Below are 24,965 nucleotides of genomic sequence, written 5' to 3' on the forward strand. Positions count from 1 at the left end.
AGCTGCATCTCCTCCAAATTTCTTGCCCATCCATCACTAGCTGGGGTGGCAACTCTCAACTCTCTGCTCCCTACTCAACTCTGGGGAGCAGAACAGAAACAAGAAAACCCCTGATACTGTGCAAGCACTGTTCAGCAACAGCCAAAATACGGAAGCAGGAAAAATCCTTTCAGCTTTCAGCTTGGGGTTTCAAATTGATATTTGAAACCCCAAGACACATTCACAGATCTCTGGACTGGGTGCAAGAAGCATTCCTCCTACTATTGGAAATATTGTCTGTATTTTGGGTAATCACTTTGCTTTTAATTTATCTTGTTCGAGATCTCAAAAAGTTAGAGTATTTGTTGTCCACTACCTGACCTTTAAGACCAAAATCTGCCAAACATGATTGGCAGTTTTCAAAATCAGTGCTACTATCATTAAATTAGATTTTGGGGGTCAAGAGATCTAACAGTTACTCAGTGAAACAGACACATGTGGCAGTTCTACATTAAAACTACTACTTGTCAGATAACAATGGTCAGACTGTTTGTAACGTGTGTCTTAAATAGTTCAACAACTAGCAACCTATTAATCTGCCCTTTATATTTTCCCCTATAAAACACTACAGATGCATAATACACCGCTCTTACAGTTGGTAGATTTACATTACAGGAAGATTCCACTTAAAATTTATACTACTTTTAGATTTAATGTTTCAAGACAGAGTTTTGCAGGTCATCTGCCTCAACCTATTAATCAAATTTCAGCTAAAGTAGTATACCAGAAGAAACTTAATAAAAGAAAACCCTTAGCCACTCCATTGCAGATCAAGTACCTCAGTTTATGCAATTGCTTAATGTAGCCATGATGATTTAGAAACAAAATGGTAAGACAAAGTCTTGTATGCCCAACAGCTTCTCCATTTTTTCCCCAAACAATAACCCATGGATGTGCCTGCTAAAAAGCAAAGCCTGTTTTGATGTGGTTACTACAGGGACAGCAGGTGTTCATCTGTAGTTTCTATATGCTGTCCATGGTTTTATCCCTATAGGGTGTTTACACAACCACTATGAACTTTTTACCACAAATGAATTTGTACAACTACACAACACATGAGTTTCGTGTTGTTCTTCAGGTTCTTTCTCAGATGTGAGATCCCAGATAGGCAAGTTCTACATTAATGAGAAAAGACTGGAAGGAGGACTTGACATGACTGAAGTCTACCTTAATGAATTAAGACAGAGATCATTAACTTTGTAGTTAAAATATTACACTTAAAACTTTGTTAACAAAAAGAAAGATTATAACACAGCCTGTGAATTTGCTGGGTTTCCCCTGGAAAAGAGCAGTTTTGTATTTTCCCAGAAGCTCAGATTTCAATAATTTGTACTTATTTATAAAATAAATTGGGGAAATCAAATATATTTAAGCAATAAAGAAACAAATTAAACAGTGGAATAACAGGCAAACCTGAGGCCAGACAAAAATATTCATGTGTAGCCTCTGAATTGAATTCTGACTAATATGCAATATTAAACATTTCAAATGAAAAATGTTTTAATTAATACAAATAAATTACAGGCACAGTTAAGCACCAGGCAAAAGAAGTTAGAAAATGTTTTCTGTGTGGGCATCAAACCAACTGTGCTTGACTTAACCAAACAGTTAACTAAAGCTTAGTCTGCAAACCTTCCTGTGTGAGAAACATTAAAAGGTAATTTGGACTGATTCAATAAAAAAATTACAGTTTTGCCAATTCTGTATGAAGTCAGGATCCTTTTTTCTGTATACAGGAAATATTTTGCACTAATCAAAATACTCAGAGGCTTCTTCTTCCGGGACCTTAAAGATACATTTGGTTTTCTTCAGAAAAATTTACAAGAGTAACCTGGTTTATCTGCTGTATGTATTTTGCTAGCCAATTCAGAAGATATACATTTGGTTTCAGAAATGAAGGTTGGACATTAAGAATCTTGATGACTGCTATTTTACACTATTTAAAACACCTCTATGTGTCAGTAGTAACGCTGTCTTACCTATCAAGAACTACATTATACAATGCAACTTTAATCAGTAAATAATAAAATGAAATATTTGTGTCATGTTTGACACAAGCTTTAATAGAATTGTAACTTTTTTTTTGAAAGCCATTTGAATACACATTTTTTACTAGAAGAGCTGAGCTGCTCTTCAACAGCTTGCTGCACCACTCCGATATAAAAATACACTTCAAGTAATTTCTTCAGTCATTTAAGGTGTAGGTCTCTGGTTAAAAATACTTTCAGCCTCTTTCATCCTTTGCTGAAGTTAATTTCAGGAAAAAAAGCCATAGGACTGAAAATGACCAGTATTTATATTAGACTATATACTACAATACCGTGAAGTCCCTGAAACACTGCCTGGCTGAACAAAGGAAAAACTTCAGCAATCCTAAACCAGATTGCTGTTTCCAAGATGAGAACTGAATTCTTTTTTTCTTCACTTTGAACTTTCTTTTCCATATTTCTATATACAATCTACTGACTGGATTTAAATTTCCTTTTCAGTTCTTAACAGGTGGCTGTGAAGGTGTGTGCTATCTTCCAGAGAAATCAAGACAAGATTTTGAATGTGTAAGATCATTCATAATTTAAGTAACCCTTAAAATAACTAGGTTAGATTTTTAAGCCCACAAGGTTTATTGTGCATAGTTAGTCTTACTGGCAACTGTAATTCAGTTGCCTTAATAAAAAGGAGTGATTAATTTTGATTTGAAATTTAAACACAGCACAAGTGCAAGTTTTTTGTAAGAGCTAAACAGAAAGATGGATTTGAGCTGTCAAATGGCTTCACAAAAATTAATTTGGAGTCTTGGCTATTGCCTGTTAAATGGAAAATACCAAGTGACATTTCCTAATGCACTGAGCCTGGCTGGGATAGAGTTACCTTGCTCCGTAGCAGCCCCTATGGAGATGTGCTTTGGATTTGTGACCAAAACAGTGCTGAAAACAGTAATGCTGCAGCTGGACAGTGCTTGCACAAATTCAAGGATTTCTTTCCCATTCCCACCTAGTAGGTAGGGAGTGGGCAAGAGGCCAGGAGGGGTCACAGTCAGACCCCAATTGACCAAATGGACATCCCAAACCCTATGGCATTATGCTATTTTGCGGAACAAAAGCTGGGGGAAAGACAGAGGAGGAAGGGGGGCAATAGTGGTTATGCCATCTGCTTTTGCAAACAACCATTACACAAGCTGAGACCCTGCTTTCCATGACATAGCTGAAATCCACCTGCTGATGGGAACTACTGAATGAAATCTTCTTTTCTCCATTTGCATGCACAGGTTTTGCCTTCCTTATTAAACTGCCATGATTTTGAGCCACAAGACTTTCCACCTTCCTTCTACTTTCTCCCCACTGGAGAAATGGGGGGGTGGGGGTTAGTGTTCAGCTGCTCACTGAGGTCAATCCATCACACCTGCTACTACATTACCTTACATTCAGGAACTGTGTATCACATGTTGAACACAGAACAGGATTCAATCAGGTTCAAGGAAACAGCCCTAACTGTGACATATTGAGAATATTTAAGGAGTCCTTTATTAGAGACCATTTGGGCTCTAAGAATGAAAGAAATATGTAGCCACCAAAAAACAACGTAACCTGCTATTATCTTGAAGTATTCAGAATTTGCAGGTAACTTGTGAATTTAAGAAAAAAACTGAAGAGAAGTTTTTTCCAGTTACAGTAGACTTCCATGCCAGTATAGTTATTGTATAGAACCAACATTCTCTCTACTTGTAGAAATATCTACAGCTAGTTGGTAGTTGTAAAACTGAGAACATTTCAAAAACTGACTTCAGCTGTTTAAAACTTAAGCAATAAAGAGCTGGAAAATAATTTACATAATTTTAGATCAAAGCCTTCACGTAAGTTGATTTGAAGCCAATTTTTAAATTGCTGAAAAACTTATCCAACTTCGTGTGCCATTCTTTCATTCTAAAATGAACAAAGTGCGAATTTTGTGAAAAAGGCGTAATTTTTTACATATTCTCTGGTGAGGGAAAGCTTTTTTCTCAACATATTTTAAAAATTTTTCCACTTTTCCTTCACACTTTGCCTCTTTCAGGATATAATTTTTGATTGCAGATTTTTCCCTTCATATTATTTAAACTGGACTAGTATCTTGCATGTGCTTAATGCTTGTGCACATACCCCTGCATATCGCTTTCTTCCCCAATCCCATTAACTCTCTCTGTAAGGACCAGGTGTTATACTCCACTATATTAGAAAGAAGCTGATTGAAGAAGCCACAACAATTCACAGCATTGCTGATACACCCTGCTAATGCAATTTTAGACAATACAGCCAACTTTTTGTGGGTACATCTGACATAGATCTTGACAAGAATAATGACAGGAATGGTAATGCTGAAGCTGGTATAGTGCATTTCCAAAGAAAACACAAGACAAAGCAAACTAGTGTTTGTAAGTCCAAGGTTTAAGTTTTATTGCATCTGCTCAAGTTTTATTTTGCATTGGCAGACTCACAGTACTGTATGAGGTACAAAACACAGCTTACACAATACTGTTCCTTTAAAATGCTGAGGAAAAGGTACTGTTATCAGCATTACAAAACATGTGAAACTGTATATGAATCCAAGCAGTCAATACAGTGTGAAACATTGTTTTAGCTCTTCATTTGATTAGTCTGTATAAAAATCCTTCAACTGTTTTAAACATCTCAGTCCACACTCCAGCCTCTACTCAGCTTCCACTTGCAGTAGGAAATTAGTGAGAAAGGTTATACAATACCAGGCAAGACTGGGCAGGAGTAGGAGAACCTGTTTTCCTAACAAACATGTTAGGAAAAAAAAAAGGCAATGGAGACCAGAAAAAACTAAAAAGAGACAAAAGAGATAAGACATAACTGAGACACCCACAATGGAACAAAATCACTGCAGATTTGACTACAAAGTAGAATGATGATGGTTGCTTCCCTTATTACAATAATTCAGTTTCCTTCCCTCCATCAGTCCACTACAATCTGTTCAGCTTACTCTAACTGCAGTTAATACTGAAATGCTCCTTTTTCTCAATACAGGTGCTGCCCACTCCTACTAAACACCTTAACTTACAGAGAGCAGAGGTCTGAATTGGGGTACAAAGAGCAAACATGCAGATTTTCAATTTTATATTTGCTGTCAATGGGAAGGGCAACTATTTTACATCTCAGCAAACAATTCTGAATCCTCCATACTGTGTGCATAAAACCAGTTTGCTAGGCAACTAATAAGTTTGAAAGTTTTAAATGGAAAAAAGCTTGCCAAGACTAACTTTAGATAAGGTTTGTATGATAGAGGTACATAGAAATTAAGTTTGTTTTCACTTTACATTCTTGCAGTTACCAATTAGAAATTCTACAAGAAAGGAAGCCAAGTGCTTTGCATCTCTAATACAATCTGTAGCAAACTTACCTTGGCCCAACATCTTCAAAGACTTCTGAGAGTCTATAGTTCTTCCTTTCACTCAACTGCACCTAGGCTGTTCTTTAACCATAAAGCACGGTGAAGTTACTTTAATTCTCTTTTGTTTCCTCAAATTCTGCTGCTGGTTGACAGAGCTGATTTGCCAAAGAACTGGCTCCATCTTGTGGAACAGAAAATTAACTGCAAGAAAATCTACACACCTGACTCATCCTGAGTGCTTGACAGACAGTTTCTAAAAGCTATCACTTTTTGGCCAAAGACAAAGCCTCGCTGGTTGCATCAATCCAAGCATACCCATGCAGTGCTCTCTCTCTCTGCATTACTCCCACACACAATTCATACTACTCGAGTGTTCTGCTACTCAAGATTTCAACCAAGTTAGCAAAGAATATTTTCCAGAAATATCTATTATTTCTCCAAGCTGAGATACAGATAAAGATCGTGAACAGAACCCTTAAATACCAAATACAGAGAAAAGAAGAAAAGCAAGTAAGCATTAGCTGTATTTTATGTGATTCAACACAAGAAATTAACACAAAACAGTCTCTTCTCCAGTGGCTACTCAGGGAAGAGCAGAAAACCAAGGCAGAACTTACAGTGACTCCTCCAAGTTTCTCTCCTCAAAACATAACACACTGAAGATAGTGATTAAGTCAAGGTGATACTGAAATGCTCAAAACAAATCAACTACTGTCATCCATTTTCACTCTAATACTTCTAGGGAGAGAGAAAAAAAAAAAAATCTACTTGAGAACACCATCCACCTACCCCAATACAAAAGGCTTAACTGCAATGTTAATCATGTCCACTGAAACAGACTTTGTGAATTAAAGAACAAATCTCCAAAAGAATAAAATGTTTTGCATAAAGATCTTGAAGTAAAGGAAATCATGCAAGAACCACAGTACAAGAACTTCAGTCTACGAAATAAAATGTTCTTCAAGGTCCTTGAACCTTAAGTCTTTTGAGACTACCGATATGGGACTATTTACCCATCACTCGATCCACTGAATTAGTTTCTGATTAAACAGAGCAAACAGCCTGAAACATGTTCTTGTGTCACATCTACTCCTCACATTAGGCTTCATTTCTTTTCCTCTACAGTAGACGAGGCTTCCTTGCTTTATCTCCATATCCAAGACTGGGAAAAACACGCAAGCTCAGTCTTTATATGCTTTTCAGATGTCAAAGTCTAAGTATGCAGCAAAATATTGTTTTATATAAACAAAGGCAACAAAAGGCCATAGCTTAAATGCTAGTTCTTAGCAGTCTCTTACAGGTGCCTTAGTAAGCCTGTGTTTGGATAGTCAAGGCCAGAATATGAGAACTTAAAACTTCCCACATTCAGAGAAGCGTGACAGGAGTTCAAACAAGAACTGTTTGAAATGGGTTGGTTTTGTAGTTTTAAATAAAGTCAAACTCAACAGCATAAAGGTGTACTGAAAGCAGACAATTCAAGCACACCGTTCCAGAGCCCAGCTTGATAACAGCTGAGATTCATAGGGTTCAAGGTGTACTGGAAGAACAGCGTGAAGTCAAGCCTTAGAAGCATCGCTTGGCTATTTTTAGCCAGTGTCAGGTAAGCGGTAGAGAGTTTCAGGGACAGAATTCCTCCAAATTTGTCTTCCTGGATAACCATTTTTCATGAAAGTCATCAACAAATCCATTAAGCTCAGTCCTATGCACAACTCCAAAGAGGCTGTTTAAAAGTATCACAAACGAAACTCTTCCCCTGCACAACCTGTCCCACCTCTTGAAGTCAGAAAAATATGTATCAACCAGCTTCAATTATTCCTTCAGCTCACTGATCCACTTGATTCAGTAGCATCAATAACTGCTAAAAGCATTTCAAAGAAATTTCAAGGGTTGTAGGAAGCCTCAACTAGAAAGGAAGTACAGTGACATGAATGTTCCTTCAGTTCTATGTTTAAGCCACAAAATCAAGTGGCTGGCTTCATAACTACTTTAATTCTGGAATGCATCCAAGTAATTTCAAACAGCAAAAGCTTTATACAGAAAATTAAGTTTGGAATATGAAAAAAGCACAGTTTGTAAACCAGAGAACTGGTTAGTTACAGCTATTGGAGATATACAGGAAATGTCAGTTTATTCTTGAGATGAACAGCATTTTTCTTGTCTAATAGCCCTTTGGCACAAGCAATGTTGTAATGTGACAAAGTGAAAGAATGAAATTTTTTTGGCCTTATTAACAGTCAGCTACTAAAAATCTTTTGACTAAGATTGGGAGAAGATAAGTTTGCTTTTCCAAAATAAAATGTTATGGGATTATATGATGCAAATGCTAAGCTCTGAAATAAAATGCAATATTTACAGTTCACCACAAAGTTCTATACATATATATGTAGTTGATCACTCTAGATGTAAATTAAAAGAAAAAGGAGATCATGAACAGCTTTTGGAGATTTGTTCCTCAAAACATCACCAAGGCCTCCTATTCATCTTACTTCTAAGATGGCAGGATTTAAACAGAATACCTACCTCATTAAAACACTTTTGATGCGAATATCAGTTTAACTCAGTGTTTTGTACAGAAACTTCCTTTAAAACCATTTCACAAAGTTGAAAACCAGTTCACAAAGTACTTCCTTACTTGGAAGTACTTCACACCACAAACTTCATCCACCCTAACGCTGCGCAGGTAAGCAGGATCATAACCAGCTACAGAACTGTCAGAGAGCAGCTCCTTATCCTTGGCTGGCAACCACACCCACCATGCTCATACTCGGTTATGCAGAGCACACGTGTGGGTGACTGTATATGGAGAGCACACGCAGAGTACATGGGACACAGTCACAGCACTTCTGCCAGCTGTGTGGGATACTGGCCTGCTACAGCACACCCTTTGGAAACTAAAGTCAGTGTCCTAAGTATGAGAAATGACAGAGGTACCAACCCCGGCACATTCAATAAGCTACCAGCTTCAGAAATGAAATTTCAATTTGGCTGAGGAGTAGCACTCCAGTTTTATCCTGCCTGTGTCAGAGTTCAGGCTGCGAAATAAGGCGTGCAAGCTGTCATTTCCTGTTAGCAGCATTTGGTACTTTCTAGAAAAGACAAGGTTATGTAGCATACTACAGTATTAGTAGGAAACTTCTGGAGCTCGTCTTGACTGCAATTTTTCCCTTGTCAGCAAGGAATTGCTGAAAGGCTTACGGTTTTAAGTGTACAATTTATATTCTTTTTATATGCAGAAATAAAAAGAAAATGGGGAACAGTGAGCTCTTACAAAATGTTTTCATAAGTTGGTAGCTAAGCATTAAGTAAAAGCATCTCTGAAAAGAAAAAAATGTAAATATATGCTACTCTGTTGGGACATAGGAACCCCCCTACATAGCCAGGCAAAGGATAATGGTCATATAAGCATCTGTTGCAAAAAAACCTTTAGCCAGCAATTGAAGTTCTTCCTTTAACTATGACAAAAGTCTCAGAAATAAGATTTGTTTGCAAGACAGGTTTATAATATAGCCATAAACAAGAATAAAGGTTACCCTTTTCTACTAGAGAGAAATTATCTAGTAATTGTGCTAGTGATCCTCCCTTAACCATTTTTCCTCAAATATAAGTGAAGAGACTTTATTTTAACACTTCACAAACTATTCAACCTCTGTGCAGTCCTCAATGACTCCAGAGATGCACTCCCTTGTACATTACAAAGCAGGTAAATGCAACCCCGTAATGTCTCCAGCATAAACCTATCTTTGAAAAAGATGCAGTGATCCAAGTCTCTCTATGCAAGGACCATAGAATCAATCATTAAGGTTGGAAAAGACCTCTAAGATCATAAAGTTCAACCATTAACCTAGCATGGCCAAGTGCCACATCTATATGTTTCTGAACACTTCCAGGGATGATTCAACGCTTCAGGCATTGGAACTGGGCAGCCTGTTTCAATGCCTGACCACCCCTTCAGTAAAGAAATTTTTCCTAATATCTAATCTAAACCTCCTTAGATGCAACTTGAGCCTATTTCCTCTTGCCCTGTTACTTCTCACTTGTGAGAAGAGGCCAACCTGCAGTTGGTTACAGCCTCCTTTCAGGTAGTTGTAGAGAACGATAAGGTCTCCCCTGAGCCTTCTTTGCTCCAGGCTAAACAAACTCAGCTCCCTTGCCACTTCTTCTAAGGTTTGCACTCCAGACCCTTCACCAGCTTCACTGCCCTTCCCTGGACACGCTCCAGCACCTCCATGTTTTTTGACAGCCAGTTGTCAAGAGCATCCCCGAGTTTCTTTCTGCTGGGCTGCTCTCCAGCCACTCTGCCACCAGCCTGCAGCGCCGCCTGGGGTTGTTGTGACCCAAGAGCAGGACCCAGCACTTCACCTGATTCATCTTCATACTGCTAGCCTCCCCCCACAAATCCAGCCTGTCCAGATCCCTCTGCAGAGCCTTCCTGCCCTCCAGCAGACCAACACTCCCAACCCAATTTGGTGTCATCTGCAACTGACAGAGTGTACTCACTTCCCTCCTTCAGACCATTGATAAGGATATCAAACAGGACTGAGTTCTGGGGAACACCACTGGTTGGCAGCTGCCAGCTGAATGTAACTCCATTCACCACCACGCTCTGGGCCTGGCCACACAGCAAAGAGTGCACCCACCCAAGCCATAAGCAGCCAAAGTACAGTGCCAAATTTCAGGCTCTAGACTGTAGAAATACACTGAAAACCATCTATAAAGACTGGCCAGACAGTTTCTCACACCAGTCTTCTCTGCTATACGGGTTTGTGCTGGGATGGAATTTATTTTCTTCACAGCAGCCTCTCTGGTGCTGTGTTTTGGATCTGCAACCAAAACAGTGTTGATAACACACCAATGTTTTAGCTACTGCTGAGCAGTGCTTACACAACATGAAGGTCTTTTCTGCTCTTCAGGCTGTCCTGCCAGTGAGGAGGCTGGGAACAGGGAAGAGGACAGGAAGAGACACATCTGAGACAGGCGACCCTAAATGACCAAGGGGACATCCCATACAACACCATGCTCCGCAATAAAAGCTGGAGTAAGAAGGAGAAAGGGGGAACATTTGGACTGATGGCATTTATCTTCCTACATAACTGCTAGATGTGATGTAGCCCTGCTTTCCTGGAGATGGCTGAACACCCACCTGCCGATGCTAAGTCGTGAATTAATTCCTTGTTTTGCTCTGCTTGTGGGTGCAGTTTTTGCTTTACCTATTAAACTGTCTTTATCTCAAACCATGAGTTTTCTCTCTTACCCTTCTGATTCCTTCTGCCATCCCACTGGTATGGGTTACAAAGAAATCCCACAATATCCATATTCACTGCAGAGACATATTCACCTACATTCTTCCTCTACATACTGTCTTCCCTCACTTCCTCTGCAGGTTATGTACATCAGACCAAGCAGATTTTTATGCTGCCCTATTCTCACCTCTCTTACCTACACAGAGCCTGTCTGTCCACATTCAAACCCTAATATATTGGTAGGAACAGCCTACCACACAAATGTAGCTCTAGTCTTGGATGATCCCCTAGTTTTACTGTAACAATATTATCAATCTTCGGAGCAGAACTTTTTGTGGAACTTAACAAGAAACGATGGGAAAGAACAGGCTGAAGAGGACAGACAAAATCAGGGCTTTCCTCCACTTTAAGCTCCAGTGGCATAGACACAAATCCTTCCCACAAATGTCCAGGACCTGCATGCCAGGCTAGCTACACCCCAGTACTGTACTCTCCCAAAGTTTCAGCAAACAGCTCACACCTCAGAGTTCTTCAATACCCATCCTTGAAGCTGGGTTTGGGCCAATACACAGAAGAGAAGGTATCTGTGCTCTGTGAGATGTTTAACACCTGCTCTTTAAAAGATAGAATTACTGTATTTTCTCCATCACTGAATAAGAACTATAAAATAATTTAGCTGTGAATAGAATTCATGAGGTCATTTAGACTAACCTAATGTTTCAATCAGATCTAATTAGACCAGGCTGCTTAAGGCTTTGTTCAGGTGCTTTGAGCACTTCTAAGGTATATTCCACCATCTCTTTGAGGAAAAACTTGGTCCAGTATTTGAAAGTTTTCTTATTTTTAACCAAAAAATAACTTATTTATATCCAATCCAAATGAATCATGACACACATTTGAGGTTTAAACACGTTTTGCATCTTGCTAAAGGCACGTCCTTTCTTCCTAAAATTACGGCAGTCTCCTACAAGATGATATTAAATTAAATATAATTCAAACTAACATTCCAGCGTGACAGACAATAATCAACACTCAGACATCATTATATCAGCTACATGTGACTGGGAAAGGAAAAAACAAATTTATTTTTAAATAGTGTTCTTCACAGCTATTTTAACTAGATTTGTGTTTCAAAAAAATGGAGAGCAAGTTCATGGCTTTATTGTATAAGGTTTTTTCCCAAAGTTTCTCTGTAGTTTCTGTAGAAAATAAGTTGTTGCTGTAAAATATTTTTCCTCAAATCACCATTTTCTTCAGATGCCAAAAGACTACTAGCAAAGTAGTCCACTGCATTTAGTCTGGAATACAGAATTGAGAGTATGGGTTCAAAGTAGGATTAAGGGTGCTTGAGAAGTATCAATTCTCAAAATTTATTCTCCAAGCTTTGTAGGAATCTCAAGCATGTGATCTTGTCGGGTTTGGTTTGTGGTTTTTTTTTTTTTGTTTTTTTTTTTTTTTTTTAAGACCAACCACTTGACAGAATATTTTTGCTTTATAAATATATTTTTGGAGTAACCTTTTTTTAAGAAGAGATTCCATGAATATCCAAACTCCATGGAAATTGCAGTGAACAAGGCAAGTGTGAAGGGCCTTCTTTCAAAGGCTGCTTTCTACGTGCTACAGAACATCCAGAAAACTGAACCAAAGCTTCTTAGTCTTTATTAATGGAAACAGCAGTTACCTTCTACTCAGAACACAGAAGAAACTCTCAGCAGTTGTGGTACATTAACCTTGGCTGGCCATCACACGCCAACCAAGGAGGAGAAAATAAGATGAAAAAAACTTCATGGGTCAAGATAAAGGTAGTTTAATACAGAAAAGCAAAGGCCATGTGCAGAAGAAAGAAGAAAAATATTTATTCACCCATCAGCAAGTGATATCCACTGCCTGGGAAGCAAGGCCTCAGTACACAGTGGTTGCCCTAGAAGACAAACACCTTAACAACAAATGCTCCCCATGCCCTACTTTCTTTTAGCTTTTATTGCATCACTTTTTATAGCCCATCCCTTTGGTTGGTTGGGGTCAGCTGTCCTGGCTACATCCCCTCCCAAACTCTTGCCCATCTCCAGTCTAGTGGCCTTTGGGTGAGGCTGTAGAGACAGCCTTGATGCTGTCTGTACTTGCACTGCTCAGCAACAGGTGAAACACCGGTGTTATCAACACCCTGGCAGCAGCTGCAAAGCACAGCACCATGAGGGCTGCTACACGGAAAGTTAACTCCACCCAGGCAAACCCAATACAGCAGTTCAATATTTAAAGTCAAGAATAACTCACCTATCACTTGGCAATGAGAACAAAGACCAAAAAGCCTACACCCGGTGTCTTATTGGCATCTCTCTTTCGTTTAGGAGGGGAGCTCAAATGCACAAGCATACTTCTGCTGAAGATGTAAAGGGTGAACATTAAGTGTGGCATTTGCCGTGTTTAAAGGGATATTTTTGTTATTCTACAGGTAACAGGCGAGTATGCCATAGGTACATACTTCACTGGGAAAATCAGTCCCTATATATTATAAAAGCATCATTACTTGTTGATTGTTTCTATAAATTGTTGTAAATCACAAATTTAAATCCAAATGACTTGAGCACACATTACAAGGAGCTTATTTAAAATGATCACTCAGTCCCAGTTGCCACTCACTGCCATGTTTTGAATCCCCTGCAAGTTCAGCTGCATTCAGGAATACCATTTATGAATCACTTCCATCTTCTTTTGCAGAAATTCCTACAGGACTACTACTGCCAGTGAAGGCCTGTTCTATGAAGCTTCATTCATTTTCGTTCAAACACTTCAGTAAAAATGCATTAGACTCTTGTTCTCTTCTTGTTAAAAAGGAGGAAGGAACATAAGAGTATAGCAATCGATAGCCAAATGTGGAATATCACATTCCTTTTCTCATCCATGCAACAGAGACAGGTCACCACTCTTAATCAATACATTTTAACACAAAATCATAACCAAGTACAGCTTTCAGAAACAGAACTGCTCTTTTACCAAACCACAATCACAAAGTTAGTTGCCTGGCAACACTGCCTCTAAGTATCATGCACGGCTGTCCACAGCTCCACTCCGACAGGGACTGAGCCACAATTCTACCTCTTTTTTCTCCATGTCTACGGGATGCAAACACCTCTCTCCAAGAAAGAGAAAGGGCAATTGACAGTTTAGGGTTCCTGAGATAGGCAGAACGCTGACCTGTGCAGTTCTCACTTCCCCCATAAAACTTGTCACCATCTCCATCAGCTACAGAATCAGTGCTCTCTATATCCACATCTGCCACAGACTTGCAGCATGAGGATGTTCTCTGAAACTCTAAGTTCTTCCTCCTCTTCCAGTCTTTACCACAGAACAGAAAAGCATCTGGCTTCTCTGTTCAGAGGAACCCAAATCTACTCATCAGTATTTTGGACAAGCAGGAAACAAAGCAGGAACTCAGGTTCTCTCAGTTGGGTTGCTTCATAGCACCAAGCAGAAGCTCCTGAGAGTACATACTCAGACATACAAGTTTAGCACCTAAGGGAAAGTAACAAGTGATCCAGACAAGAGACAGTGGAAGAAAAGCAGGAGTTAGCATTACATCATATAATCAGAGTCTACTGTAAACAAAGATGAATACAAACAGGTATCCATTCAAATCTTAAATATGCCAAGTTATTACAAAGAAAATAAAGCAGTTTTGTTTGAATGGCTTTTTGTGAAGCCATTCAAGGAAAAATGTTAAGAATAATATTGCTCAAACTCTCAAACATTAATCAGATAAGAGGCCAGAATGGAAGAAAAACAGGAATCTGTAGCAGTTTCTCTTTTGTCCCAGTCTTCCAGGGGACATAATTTTTAGATATAATATGGAGTTAAAAACCAGCAGTTTTAAGATCCAGGAAAATTTCTGGCACAAGGGACACAAGTTCTAAACAATTTTCTCTATGAAGCAGTTTAAGTAGTGAAAGTATTCTTCCAGCTGGATTTGAACAGAATTTCAGTCAAACAAGCCATCAGTAAGCCTTCTACCACTGTGTCTCAATTCCCACTTGCTTCAAACAGCTAGATTTGGTCCTTTTTATCTCTGGATGCATAAATCACAGTGAGATCCCTATACTTCCTGAAGAGTTAAGGCTCTACTACAGCCTGTATTTACTGCTGTTTAATCACCTTTCTTTCTCATAAGAGACTTTGACTTTAAACAAAAGAACCTACTTTTAAATCTACATAGGCTGATACTTGCACTAGGGAGAAAAAAAGAAAAAAATTTACATGGTATCTGCAGTGGGACTCCATACCAACTTGTACGTGATGCAACAACTGAATTGGATCTGAAGCAGCAGAGACTAGAAGGGACCCCCGGAGTTCAGCTAGTCCAAGCCCCTGTGCTCAGAGCACAGAAAATACAGCAGGTTGCTTCGGGCTGTTCCAAATCAGATTTTCAGTATCTCCAGGAATGGATACTCCACAGCCTCTCCAGGTAACCTGCTCCAGTATTCAACATCTCCCAGAATAAAGTTTATTCCTAGGTTTCAGTGCAATTTCCTGTGTTTCCATTTGTGTTCATTGTCATTTGGTCCTTTCACCAGATATCACAGATAAGTCTGCCTCCATCACCTTTACTCTGTTACCAGTATTTATACACCTTGACAAGATCTCCCCAGCAGCCTTCTCTCCTCCAGGCTAACCAGTCCCAGCTCTCTCAGCCTCCCCTTGATTGTTAGGCACACAGTCTTTTCACCTTCGTGCCCATTTGCTGGACTGTCCCTGTCTTTGTACTGTGGAGCCCAGAAATGGACACAGCACTACATACGCAGTCTCACTAGTGCTGAGGAAAAAGGATTGCCTCCCTCCAGACACTGTGAACACACCCTTCCTGAAATACAATCCAATATGTTGTTTGCCTTCTTTCTGGCAAGGGTGCGTTGCTGGCTCATGACCAATTTTTGACCTACAGCATCTCCTCTGCACCCCTAGCACCCTCTTCTCGAGGGGCAGGGCTTTGCATTTCTCTTTGTTGAACCTCATAAGGTTCCCGTTGGCCCATTTCTTCCACCTGTTTACTTTTCTGCTCTGAGTAGCTGTGCATCCCCCTGGGCCACCTGTCTCTGCTTCCACCTCTTATATGCTTCCTTCTTATGCCTGAGCTTTCTCAGAAGCTGCTTGTTCATTTAAGCAGGACCTCTGCTGCCTTTGCGAAATTTTCTGTTCACTTGGATATACCACACTAGAACTTAAAGAAGTTAACCAGCTCTCCTGGATCTCTCTATTCAGAGCCATCTTTTTCCAAATGATTCTTCCAAGAAGATCCCTGAACGGAACACAATCTTCCTTCCTGAAGATCACAGTTGCAATCCTACTCTTTGCTTTGCTGTTTCCTCTTCAGATCCTGAACTCTTCCATTTCACAACCACTGCAGCCAAGACTATTCCTAACCTTTATATCCTCAACCTGTCCTTCCCTGTTTGTAACAGGTCCTCAACCACTTGTATTAAGATGTGGTCATCAACGCATTCCAAAAGTCTCCTTGATTACTTATTCCATGCTATGCTGTTACTCCAGAAAATAACCAGGGTGGTTCAAGACTCCCACGAGCATCAAGGCCTGTGAAGGTTAGCCTTGAGTTATTCAACAAAATCCTTGTTACTATTTCTTTCCTGATCCAGTGTGAAGCAGATACACACACCACCACCCATGACAGTCTGGCCTCTAATCCTGACCCATAAGCTCTCAACTGGCTCATTAACAGTCTCTGGGCAAAGCTACAGGTAGCCCCACTGCTCTCACAGCAAATGGCAATTTCCCTTTATCACCATCCCAGCCTGCCCTTCCTAAGGACCTGCACTTATCCACTGCAGTCCTCCAGCTGCACGAGCTATCCCACTCTGCAATGCTAATAAAAAACATGGCTCAGTCTTAAATAACTTTTACTTTTCCATGATATCTAAAACCAACTTACTGATAGGACAGTGAAGGTAGATTCAACTAGTCATGGGTTTCATAGGATAACTCTTTAAGAACCTCAACATGAGAATAAGATATCAACAAAAAACTTTACCTGTTCACAAGGCAAAGTCATTATGCCTTTGAGAATTTAGTTGTGGCCACAAGAGAACAAAATGAAGCATCTAAGTTCCTAATGTAAAGCTGAATCATACCCAAATAAACCTTACCGAGCTAGTCTAGGACAATGTGACACCTGAGCTAAATCAACTGCTGACTATTCCCTGAGTAATGTCTGATAATTGACTCTTAAGTCCTACAGGGTACATGCATTGAAGAGGGAGTCACCTCTCCAGGAAAAGGTACCTCCCTAAAAGTCTGGATATCATATAGATATATCTAATTGCTTCCTCTGTATCTTGTACAAAGACCTCTTAAAGCTGCAGCACAGTTGCTCTTTCTTTACAGTATTCAGATCAAAGAGGGCAGATTCACAAGACAGCACAAAAGGAAATTCAGGAACAAAGGAAAGACCAGCTGGTGTAAACAGCATCCTGCAGTGGTATCTTTTTCATGTCACCAGAGAGTGGCAGAACCACAACTTAGGTACCATTCGGAGACACACCCTGACCAAAAGGACCGAGGTGTTTCGCACTCCACAAGGCAAGAACCTGGTCTTATCAATACTAATGATCACTTTTCAGGAACTGTCCCACCTTTATGGTTCACACAATGGAAACAGCTTAGACTGCTAATGACTTAATGTGGGGAAGCAAACTAAGCATGTAAGGAATTCTGCATCTGTATAATACACCACAGAGAATCTAAAATTTGCAGCATAATAAAAAACCAAATCCCACAAATATTTTTATTAGTACTCGCAGAAATAATTAGGTTGAAAGGGACCTCCAGAGATCACCCAGTCCAGCCTTATGTCAAAGCCATGCTAAGTCCAAAGCTACATCATGCCACTTTGGGTCTCATCCAATCAAGTTCAGTTAAGTCCTGAAGAATGGAGATTGCACCCACAAATACCATTTTAAGGACTTGGGTAAAAAGCCTTCAGACTTTGTAAACAACTCTGTTCTATTACAAGCTAAGCAGATTTCCTGTGACTTTTTGAGAGTATTTTTCTGATCTGTAAGAGTCAAGAGATGGAAACAAATCCCTTCCTTACAGGCACCACTAGAGTCACCCAACACTGCAATACCCAACCCACTCAGAGTGGTTCTCTAAGTTCTAAGCTAAAACTGCCACACTGTTCTCCCAGCAAGTGAGGCTTTTTGTTTGGGGAAGACAATTACAACAGAAACTAATTCCTGATTCCTAAGTTTCAGTCTCATCCAACCAGTGTCAGCAACAGGTAAGAGCATATAGAACAAAAACAAAACATTGAGGTAGTTTTATTTACTAGCAGGGAATCAGGAGAAAACCCCTATCTGGTTATACAGTATAAAGAGAGACTGAAGGGTGTCTCTGGTCCCTTAAGGTCTTTGAAGGCACTATTTTCACAAAGAGGCCAGAAGAACAAGAGTGTAAGTACCAAATAATCACTAATTATAGTAAGGAACTGTATCACTAGAAATTCTATAGTTCAACATAGGTCATTCCACTTGCAAAGTTTAAGTAAGACTCACCCTGAATCAAAATGGTTTGCCTTCATTATTTCTTAAGGAAGGATATTGCAAAGCCTCACTGGACAGCTAGAGGCTTCCAATTGTTGCAGCTGTCAATTCATATTCCAATCTGTTATGCTCACACAATCTTTACCAATTTGATCTCCCAGCAGCAATACCAACCTTGCAACAGAAACACACAGAGAAGTACTAGCAATTTCTTGATCCAAGTGACCTGCAGTAACATCTGATATTTGCAACTATGGTCACTGGCACAGAATATCCACAGAGCACTAAATCTATTGGTCAGTTATTACTTTGTGTTTGAACTTCAATACAGGGCTAGAAGTTGCACTGGAGATGTGTGGAACTGACCTCCAACATAATCCAACTGTCTTCCATTGCCCATAGTGCCATACTTCAAGAGTTCCTCCACCTTAGGAGGAAGACAGGGAAGAACTTCACCTGAGGAGCTACAGCAGCCAGGCCTTGTCCCAGTGTGAGCTTGGTTGATGAGCTGTCCCAAAGCTTTCTTACACCATATGAAGCAAAAGCTGAAGCCTTGCATGAGCTGGGGGCAGTGGGTTATAAACTATCCACCTGTTTTAGGTTAAATCTTGAGGAAGGAGTACACTATTAAAGTATACAGGCAAGATTAACACTGTGGAAAGACCACACATCAAACAATTAAAGAACAAAAGAAGCTTCACAAAAAGCTGTGATCACACAAACATTTGAGTTGATCTCTCAGACACAGAAGAGATTCTGTACAAGACTTAAATTGTAAAAAAAAAAAAAAAAAATAATCATAGCAGCTTTAAACACACCTGGAACATTCCAGATTTCTGCTGATAGCTAGTTTATTTGAACTAGATTTTTGGCTCCCCTACTGCTGAGAGACTTTCTGTTTGGGATTGGCCAATTGTTAGGGAAGTTAAAATTAGGTTTACTTAAAGCCAAAACTGTAACAATTGGTTCCAGCTAAACAAATTTCAGTACTGCAGTCTTTCCTGTCCAGTCTCTCCCCACACTCCTATGAGCCTGTACCTTTCACTTTTCAGACAGAGAAGACCAAGTCTTCAGTTACATATAGATATTCAATGACTGTACAGTACAACTCTAAGTATTGAAAAGTATTTTCATTACTATTATAACCAAAATAAACCAATTTTAATCTCATTGAACAAGCAACAGCATCCACGTGCCTCTTCGTGCTAGGATTGTGGTACCAGATCATTTAAACATGCTTCAAGCGCTACCAGGCATGAAGTAAGTAAATATTAAAAAAAAAAACCAAACAACAAACAAACAAAAAACCAGACCACTTCCTCCAATACAGAAATTTATTCCCTTTTTCTGAAGACCCGAAACATCTACAATTGTTTATACTAAGGTCTGCAAGCTTCCAATTACAACTGGTTACAGTTTTAAAACACTGGAAAGCAGCTGACAACTCACATAATTGCCTTCTTGACAGAGAGATGAATTTACAAGCAGTCTTCAGTAGTCAATCCATTTGTACTAAAGACAAATGCATCCAAATACAATCATAGCAAACAGAAAAGGTATGTCAGAGAACATTCACACTGGTTTCAAACATTGTTAGGGACAGTAATCAGTCTTATGTTCCACATTTGCAGAGACAATCAAGAACACTTGACCAAGACTGATTGTCTTCAATTTACAGGCCTGCTTGCCTAGGTGCACAGATCTTTGATTCTGGTGAATATCTTGTCACCTTCTAAGAAAAAAGCATCTCCTTTTGCGCTTCATCACACACTTTAATTTCTAAGTACTTGATTCAGTACTGTTTAATATCAGCATCCAAGTAACACCAGCCTTGCTGCCCAGCAATAACAACACAGGAGACTTCTGGCATGTTATAAGTAGGTATTAACTACACAGAAATAGCAAATTATATCCCCTATAGTCAAAAGGTCCCTGACTGATATTAACAGGTTTTTTATTTTGGCTCCATCTGACAGATCTCTAAGAGGTATTATTGCTTAAGGGACTCAAATACCAGCATTGAAACAACAATAAAAAAAATGCATTACCTTCCCTCTACAGTGAAAGGGAAGAAAAATTCACATACTTTAAAACAGCTTTCAGCATAGTCTAATGCACCTGATATAGCTACAGATTTGTCCATCTATTTCCCTATCCTAGATCCTTCCAGTTCCTACCAGCTTTACTTAGTTATACAAAGAAAAGGATCACAAAGGAATCTGCCCCTCTTTGAAACCTTCAGGGTGACTTAAGCTACTGCCAACATATCCTATTATTTCCCACAAATATCAAAAAGAGAAGTGTAACTACTTTCCAGTAGTATAACACTGGGAAGACATTTACTGCCTTATGTAAGTAACTGTAATTGCTGTTCAGGCAGGGATGTAAAGAACAGGCAGTACACAGACAAGCACTGCCTTGTCAAATGTCATCACAACCTCCCCACTCTTCCAAAAGTCTCAGTGATTGAAAAAACAGTTCCAGAACCTTTGATTTTTAGGCTTCTTCCCCACAGAGTGTCATCTACTCTTTCTGACAGCTGTAAGATTTACAGTTTGAAGGTGACATATGGCAACTACCGTATGGCCCTACGACAGGTAGTTTCCAACACGTTTTAGCAGTGACAATCAGATTCACAGCAACTATTTTAACAGGCCAAAGGCAAACACAGAATAAAAACCACTTCCAAAAATTGTTGCCAGAGTCAGCAATCCTAATTATTACTTAATGCTACTCTGGCAGATGTGTCCTCAGCTGCATTCTACACCTTCCAAAGCTAACATGTCTGCATACCACATACTTGAAAAAGCAGATCAGAAACCAAAGGAGTGGTTTGTTCTTGATAAAAGACCACTATTAATGACAGGAAGATTACTTTGAGGAAGACCAAGAAGTAACGTTTTGAATTCTTACACAGAGCAAGCATGTGATAATACAGGAAAGGTACATGCTTCAAATCTCCTCACAGGAAATACAGATGGTGGTCCTGTATCTGAGAGCAAGGAGAGCTAACTCAGTAACTTAGGAGTGACAGGATGGTAGTAAGTTTTGATGATCATCTTTTTGATGCAAGAAGTACAAGCCAGAGGAGAGGCCTTAATGATACAAAGGAGGAGTTCAACAGTGGCATTACTGCAGAGACAATGAAAGTAACAAGTGATAAATACGGTAATAGGATCAGATTAAATGATGACAGCTTTGGTTAAGAACCCATGCTGAACTGATAGCTATCTGAAAGACCATACTGAAAACAATGTTTTAAACAGTGCCAGAATAAGACCTGAGATGCAAAAGCAACACAGTTAACACAACCAGAGTTAATCCCGAAGATGGTGTTACCTCACAATTAGGTGAACAGGAAAAAAACCAAAAAATAGAACTCAGGGGATCCTACTGAGCAACAGAGAAGAGAATGCCAGAAAACGGAGCAAAGTTCACACAAGAGAGGGAAGTAACAGAAACTAAAGCAGACAACATTTCAAAGAAAACAGAATAAATTACACTAACAAAAGGAAGAACATGCTTTTTACAAAACATGAACTAGGACTGGCAGAAGTCCTAAATACTTTGTCATGAGTGGTTTCATGTCCATGTCTGCAGAATCCAGGATGAAGAGGCTCCCTATTGGAAGTGGCAAAAGGGAACTCCAGACTAACGACCAACATGACCAGAGATGAAAGGGATGCTGTTAGTGTTGCAAGAGGTGAAGGAGACTATCACAGTCTGGGGAAAGTCACACAAAGACCTGACAGACTCTGGTTAGCTTAACAGAGCCATGTTAATAGCTACTGCCTCAGACAGCACTGCATTCCAGGACTAGCAAAACTACAGCTTTGCCAGACGGCAGCAAGTCATGAGCACTCAAACACCATGGATTAAACGTGTAACATATTAGGAAAAACTGCTAGCTGGCTGCAGATTTTTCACTTATTTTGTTAACATGAAGTTTTAACAAAGACTGATATAACAAGGGAGAGCTCAACAGTGGCATGACAGGCTCATGACAAGCTTGATTTTCAACTAAACAATTGATCTTGGGGTTTTTTTCTGAGCTATGTCTTCTCGAAGTTTACAGAAATCCAGACTTCAGGGCATAGTGAAAGCACGTCAACTTGTTCACACAACTCTCCTTCCGGGAAAGAAACTTCATTAACTTAAGGAAAGAAATCTAAAAAGACTGAGCATATATGACCATCTCTCAGTCAAGCACCTCTAGAACAGCTGCAACTAAAGCATCTTTATCATTCCACACACTCCTCTCCATCTGTAAAAAAACATACACTTAAATACACTACAGGCAGAGTCAGATACCACTATAAAACTAATATGATAAAAGACTTAAGAGTTGCTAGAATAGGATGAAGAAAGTAAAAATTAAACTTGAAGAGAGAAAGAGAATAAATAAACAACTCATAATTCCCTCAAATTGCATCACCCAGTATTTTCAGGCCAGCTTTCCTGGAGGACAGGGTAAAAGTAAGCCATGCCTCTGACACACAGACAGACAGCAAAGGAGAAGCGGGGTTGAGCAAAAGGGAAAAGCAAGAAGTCTTCAGAAGCATCATCAGATTTGAGGTAAGTAAAATAGTTTACTAGAAGGATGGAAACTGAATTAAGAGGTACTAGCAGAAGGCAGCCAGGTCAAGATTGGTAGGTCCTCCAGAACCTGAACAGAAAAGAACCAAATTCAAGATACACTGAAGCTTGATCTTACAAAAGAAAACACCAAAGAAAAGAACAGTGAATAAAAATACTTTATTATACATTAATTAACACAAATAAAAGGAAGAGGAAGATGAAAGTGTCAGCACTGTTGAACTGAAAGGGCAAAAGTTACCAAGCACCAAGGACTATGGAAACTTACAAACAACACTTTGACCAGGTGATGGTTAGAAAGAGGAAACTCAGAAGGTAGAACAAAAAGTAATTGGAGAATTCCAGGCTCTGATCTTGAGCAACACAGCTCTAAGGCCTATGCTACAGAACAATATATATAGGGAATTCCATCAGCAAGCAACTCAGAGCAGCATTCAGCACAGAAATCTGAAGTGCCAATAACGCACAAAACATACAAACATGTTTTTTCCAGAAAACCACCAGTTACAATGAGTCTTTTACATGGTAACCAAAAGTCAGGAGGCAAGAAGAACTGTACTACAAAATATTTAAGAAGAATTACAAAATATAAAGATCTATTACCTTGGGCGTAATTCACATCATGTAATTCTTAGGGTTATATCTTAGGAAAATACAGTCCTGTTTCTGATTGTTCAAGGCACTGCACGTCTTATGTCAGTGGCAAAAAAAATTAGCATATGGAGATTGGAAGGAGAATTTACAAACACAGTGCCATTTCTGGTTGCTCAAACAAAGCTCACTGTACTTCACCTCCACTCGAATGGAGAAGGACTGAACAAGGCGGCTCTGACTAATCACACTGTGTGAACCCCTGGTCGTTATTTAAGAAGCATTACACTTAATAACTTACAGTGCAGTCACCTTCTTTAGGGTAAGATCTTAATTAATTGACTCTAGATGAAAGAGGGATGTGCTACGTTTTTCTATTTCAAAGCTACAGAATCCAAGGTAAATACAAACACAAATATGTATCTACTTTTGTGTAGGAAAGCAAACCCACTAGACTAAAGCAATATAAGATTTGACAGCGATATAATCTTTAAAATTTCATTCATCGTCAAAGCTACATCTGTGACACATTTAATCAGACACAGACAGCCAGATTCACAAAGCCTGGCATTCTGACTGAGTCAGCATCGCAGGGTATATTGTTTTGGACAGTCGGCATTCAGCTCATCTGGCATCTACCCCTGGCACTGGCCAGTCCCTTCCCGAAGGCCACAGCCCGCTCTCGATCGATACCTGGCAGCGCAGGAAGCGGACGCGGCCGTGAAACTTCAGGAAAGGGCTGGGCCAGTCATTGCATAAAGCCCCAGCCGGGGGTTCCTCGCTAGAGAACAAGGCAGCTACAGCCCAGCCCACGGAGGAGCGGGAGGCGGCCGGCACCGAAAGGACAGGCTGTCTGCCCGTCTGCACCGCCGCTGCCCCGGGCCCGCCCATCCCGGTCCCAATCCCGGCTGCCGCCCCCCGGGCCAGGGGCCGGGAAGGGCCGCCCGCCGTGCCCGGCCACCCCTGCGGACGTGGCGCGGCCCCTCCCGGTCTTCGCAGCCCCGAGCGGGACCCGCGGGGGCAGCGCCGCGCCCGGGCGGCCCCTCGTCCCCCACCCCGCGTACCCTTGGCCTCGCAGTCCGCGCAGTACTTGTTGTCCTCCTCCCGCAGCAGCTTGGCCAGGATGGCCTGGTGCTGCTCGTTCTGCTTCTGCGCCTTCTCCCGGCAGGAGCGGGTGGCCATGGCGCGGCTCGAGTGGGCCGGGAGCGGGGCCGGGAGCGCTCCTGCCCTGGCGCGGCCACGGGAACCGGCGGCCGCGAGCGCTGACTTCCTCAACCGGAACTACTTGCGGACGCGGACGCATCCGCCTGCCTATCCGCCTGCCTGTCTCCCTGCCGGCCTCCCTCCCTCCCTCCCCGCTGCTCCCGGCGCGCGCGCGCGCGCGCACGCGACCCCTCCCAAGCAGCCCCCTATGCCGCGAGAGACGAAAAATAGTCCGCCGCGTCTCAAGTGCCGCGCTAGGATATCGCCCCTTCCTCGCAGATCTTCGCAAAGAGCGAGACCCCCCGCCCTGGCTTCGGAAGGGCACGGAGGGGCGGTGCCCAGCCGAGTGGGGTCACCTGGA

General features: G+C 40.7%; 1 protein-coding gene across 2 annotated transcripts in view; it reads right to left on the minus strand.

Moving 5' to 3' along the window:
- The window catches only part of SMAP1 (small ArfGAP 1), a 91,221-nt gene extending 66,466 nt beyond the window's left edge, over positions 1-24,755 (minus strand). The window contains exon 1 of one of the 2 annotated variants that reach the window (XM_032681632.1): positions 24,466-24,755. In XM_032681632.1, the coding sequence (XP_032537523.1) occupies positions 24,466-24,583 (118 nt within the window). In that variant the 5' untranslated portion in view covers positions 24,584-24,755. The remainder of the gene's footprint in view (positions 1-24,465) is intronic. The other variant, XM_032681633.1, reaches the window with a different exon arrangement.
- Positions 24,756-24,965: the final 210 nt, after the last annotated feature.

This window comes from Chiroxiphia lanceolata, chromosome 3 (genome assembly GCF_009829145.1).
Source record: "Chiroxiphia lanceolata isolate bChiLan1 chromosome 3, bChiLan1.pri, whole genome shotgun sequence".
NCBI classification, from domain to species: domain Eukaryota; kingdom Metazoa; phylum Chordata; class Aves; order Passeriformes; family Pipridae; genus Chiroxiphia; species Chiroxiphia lanceolata.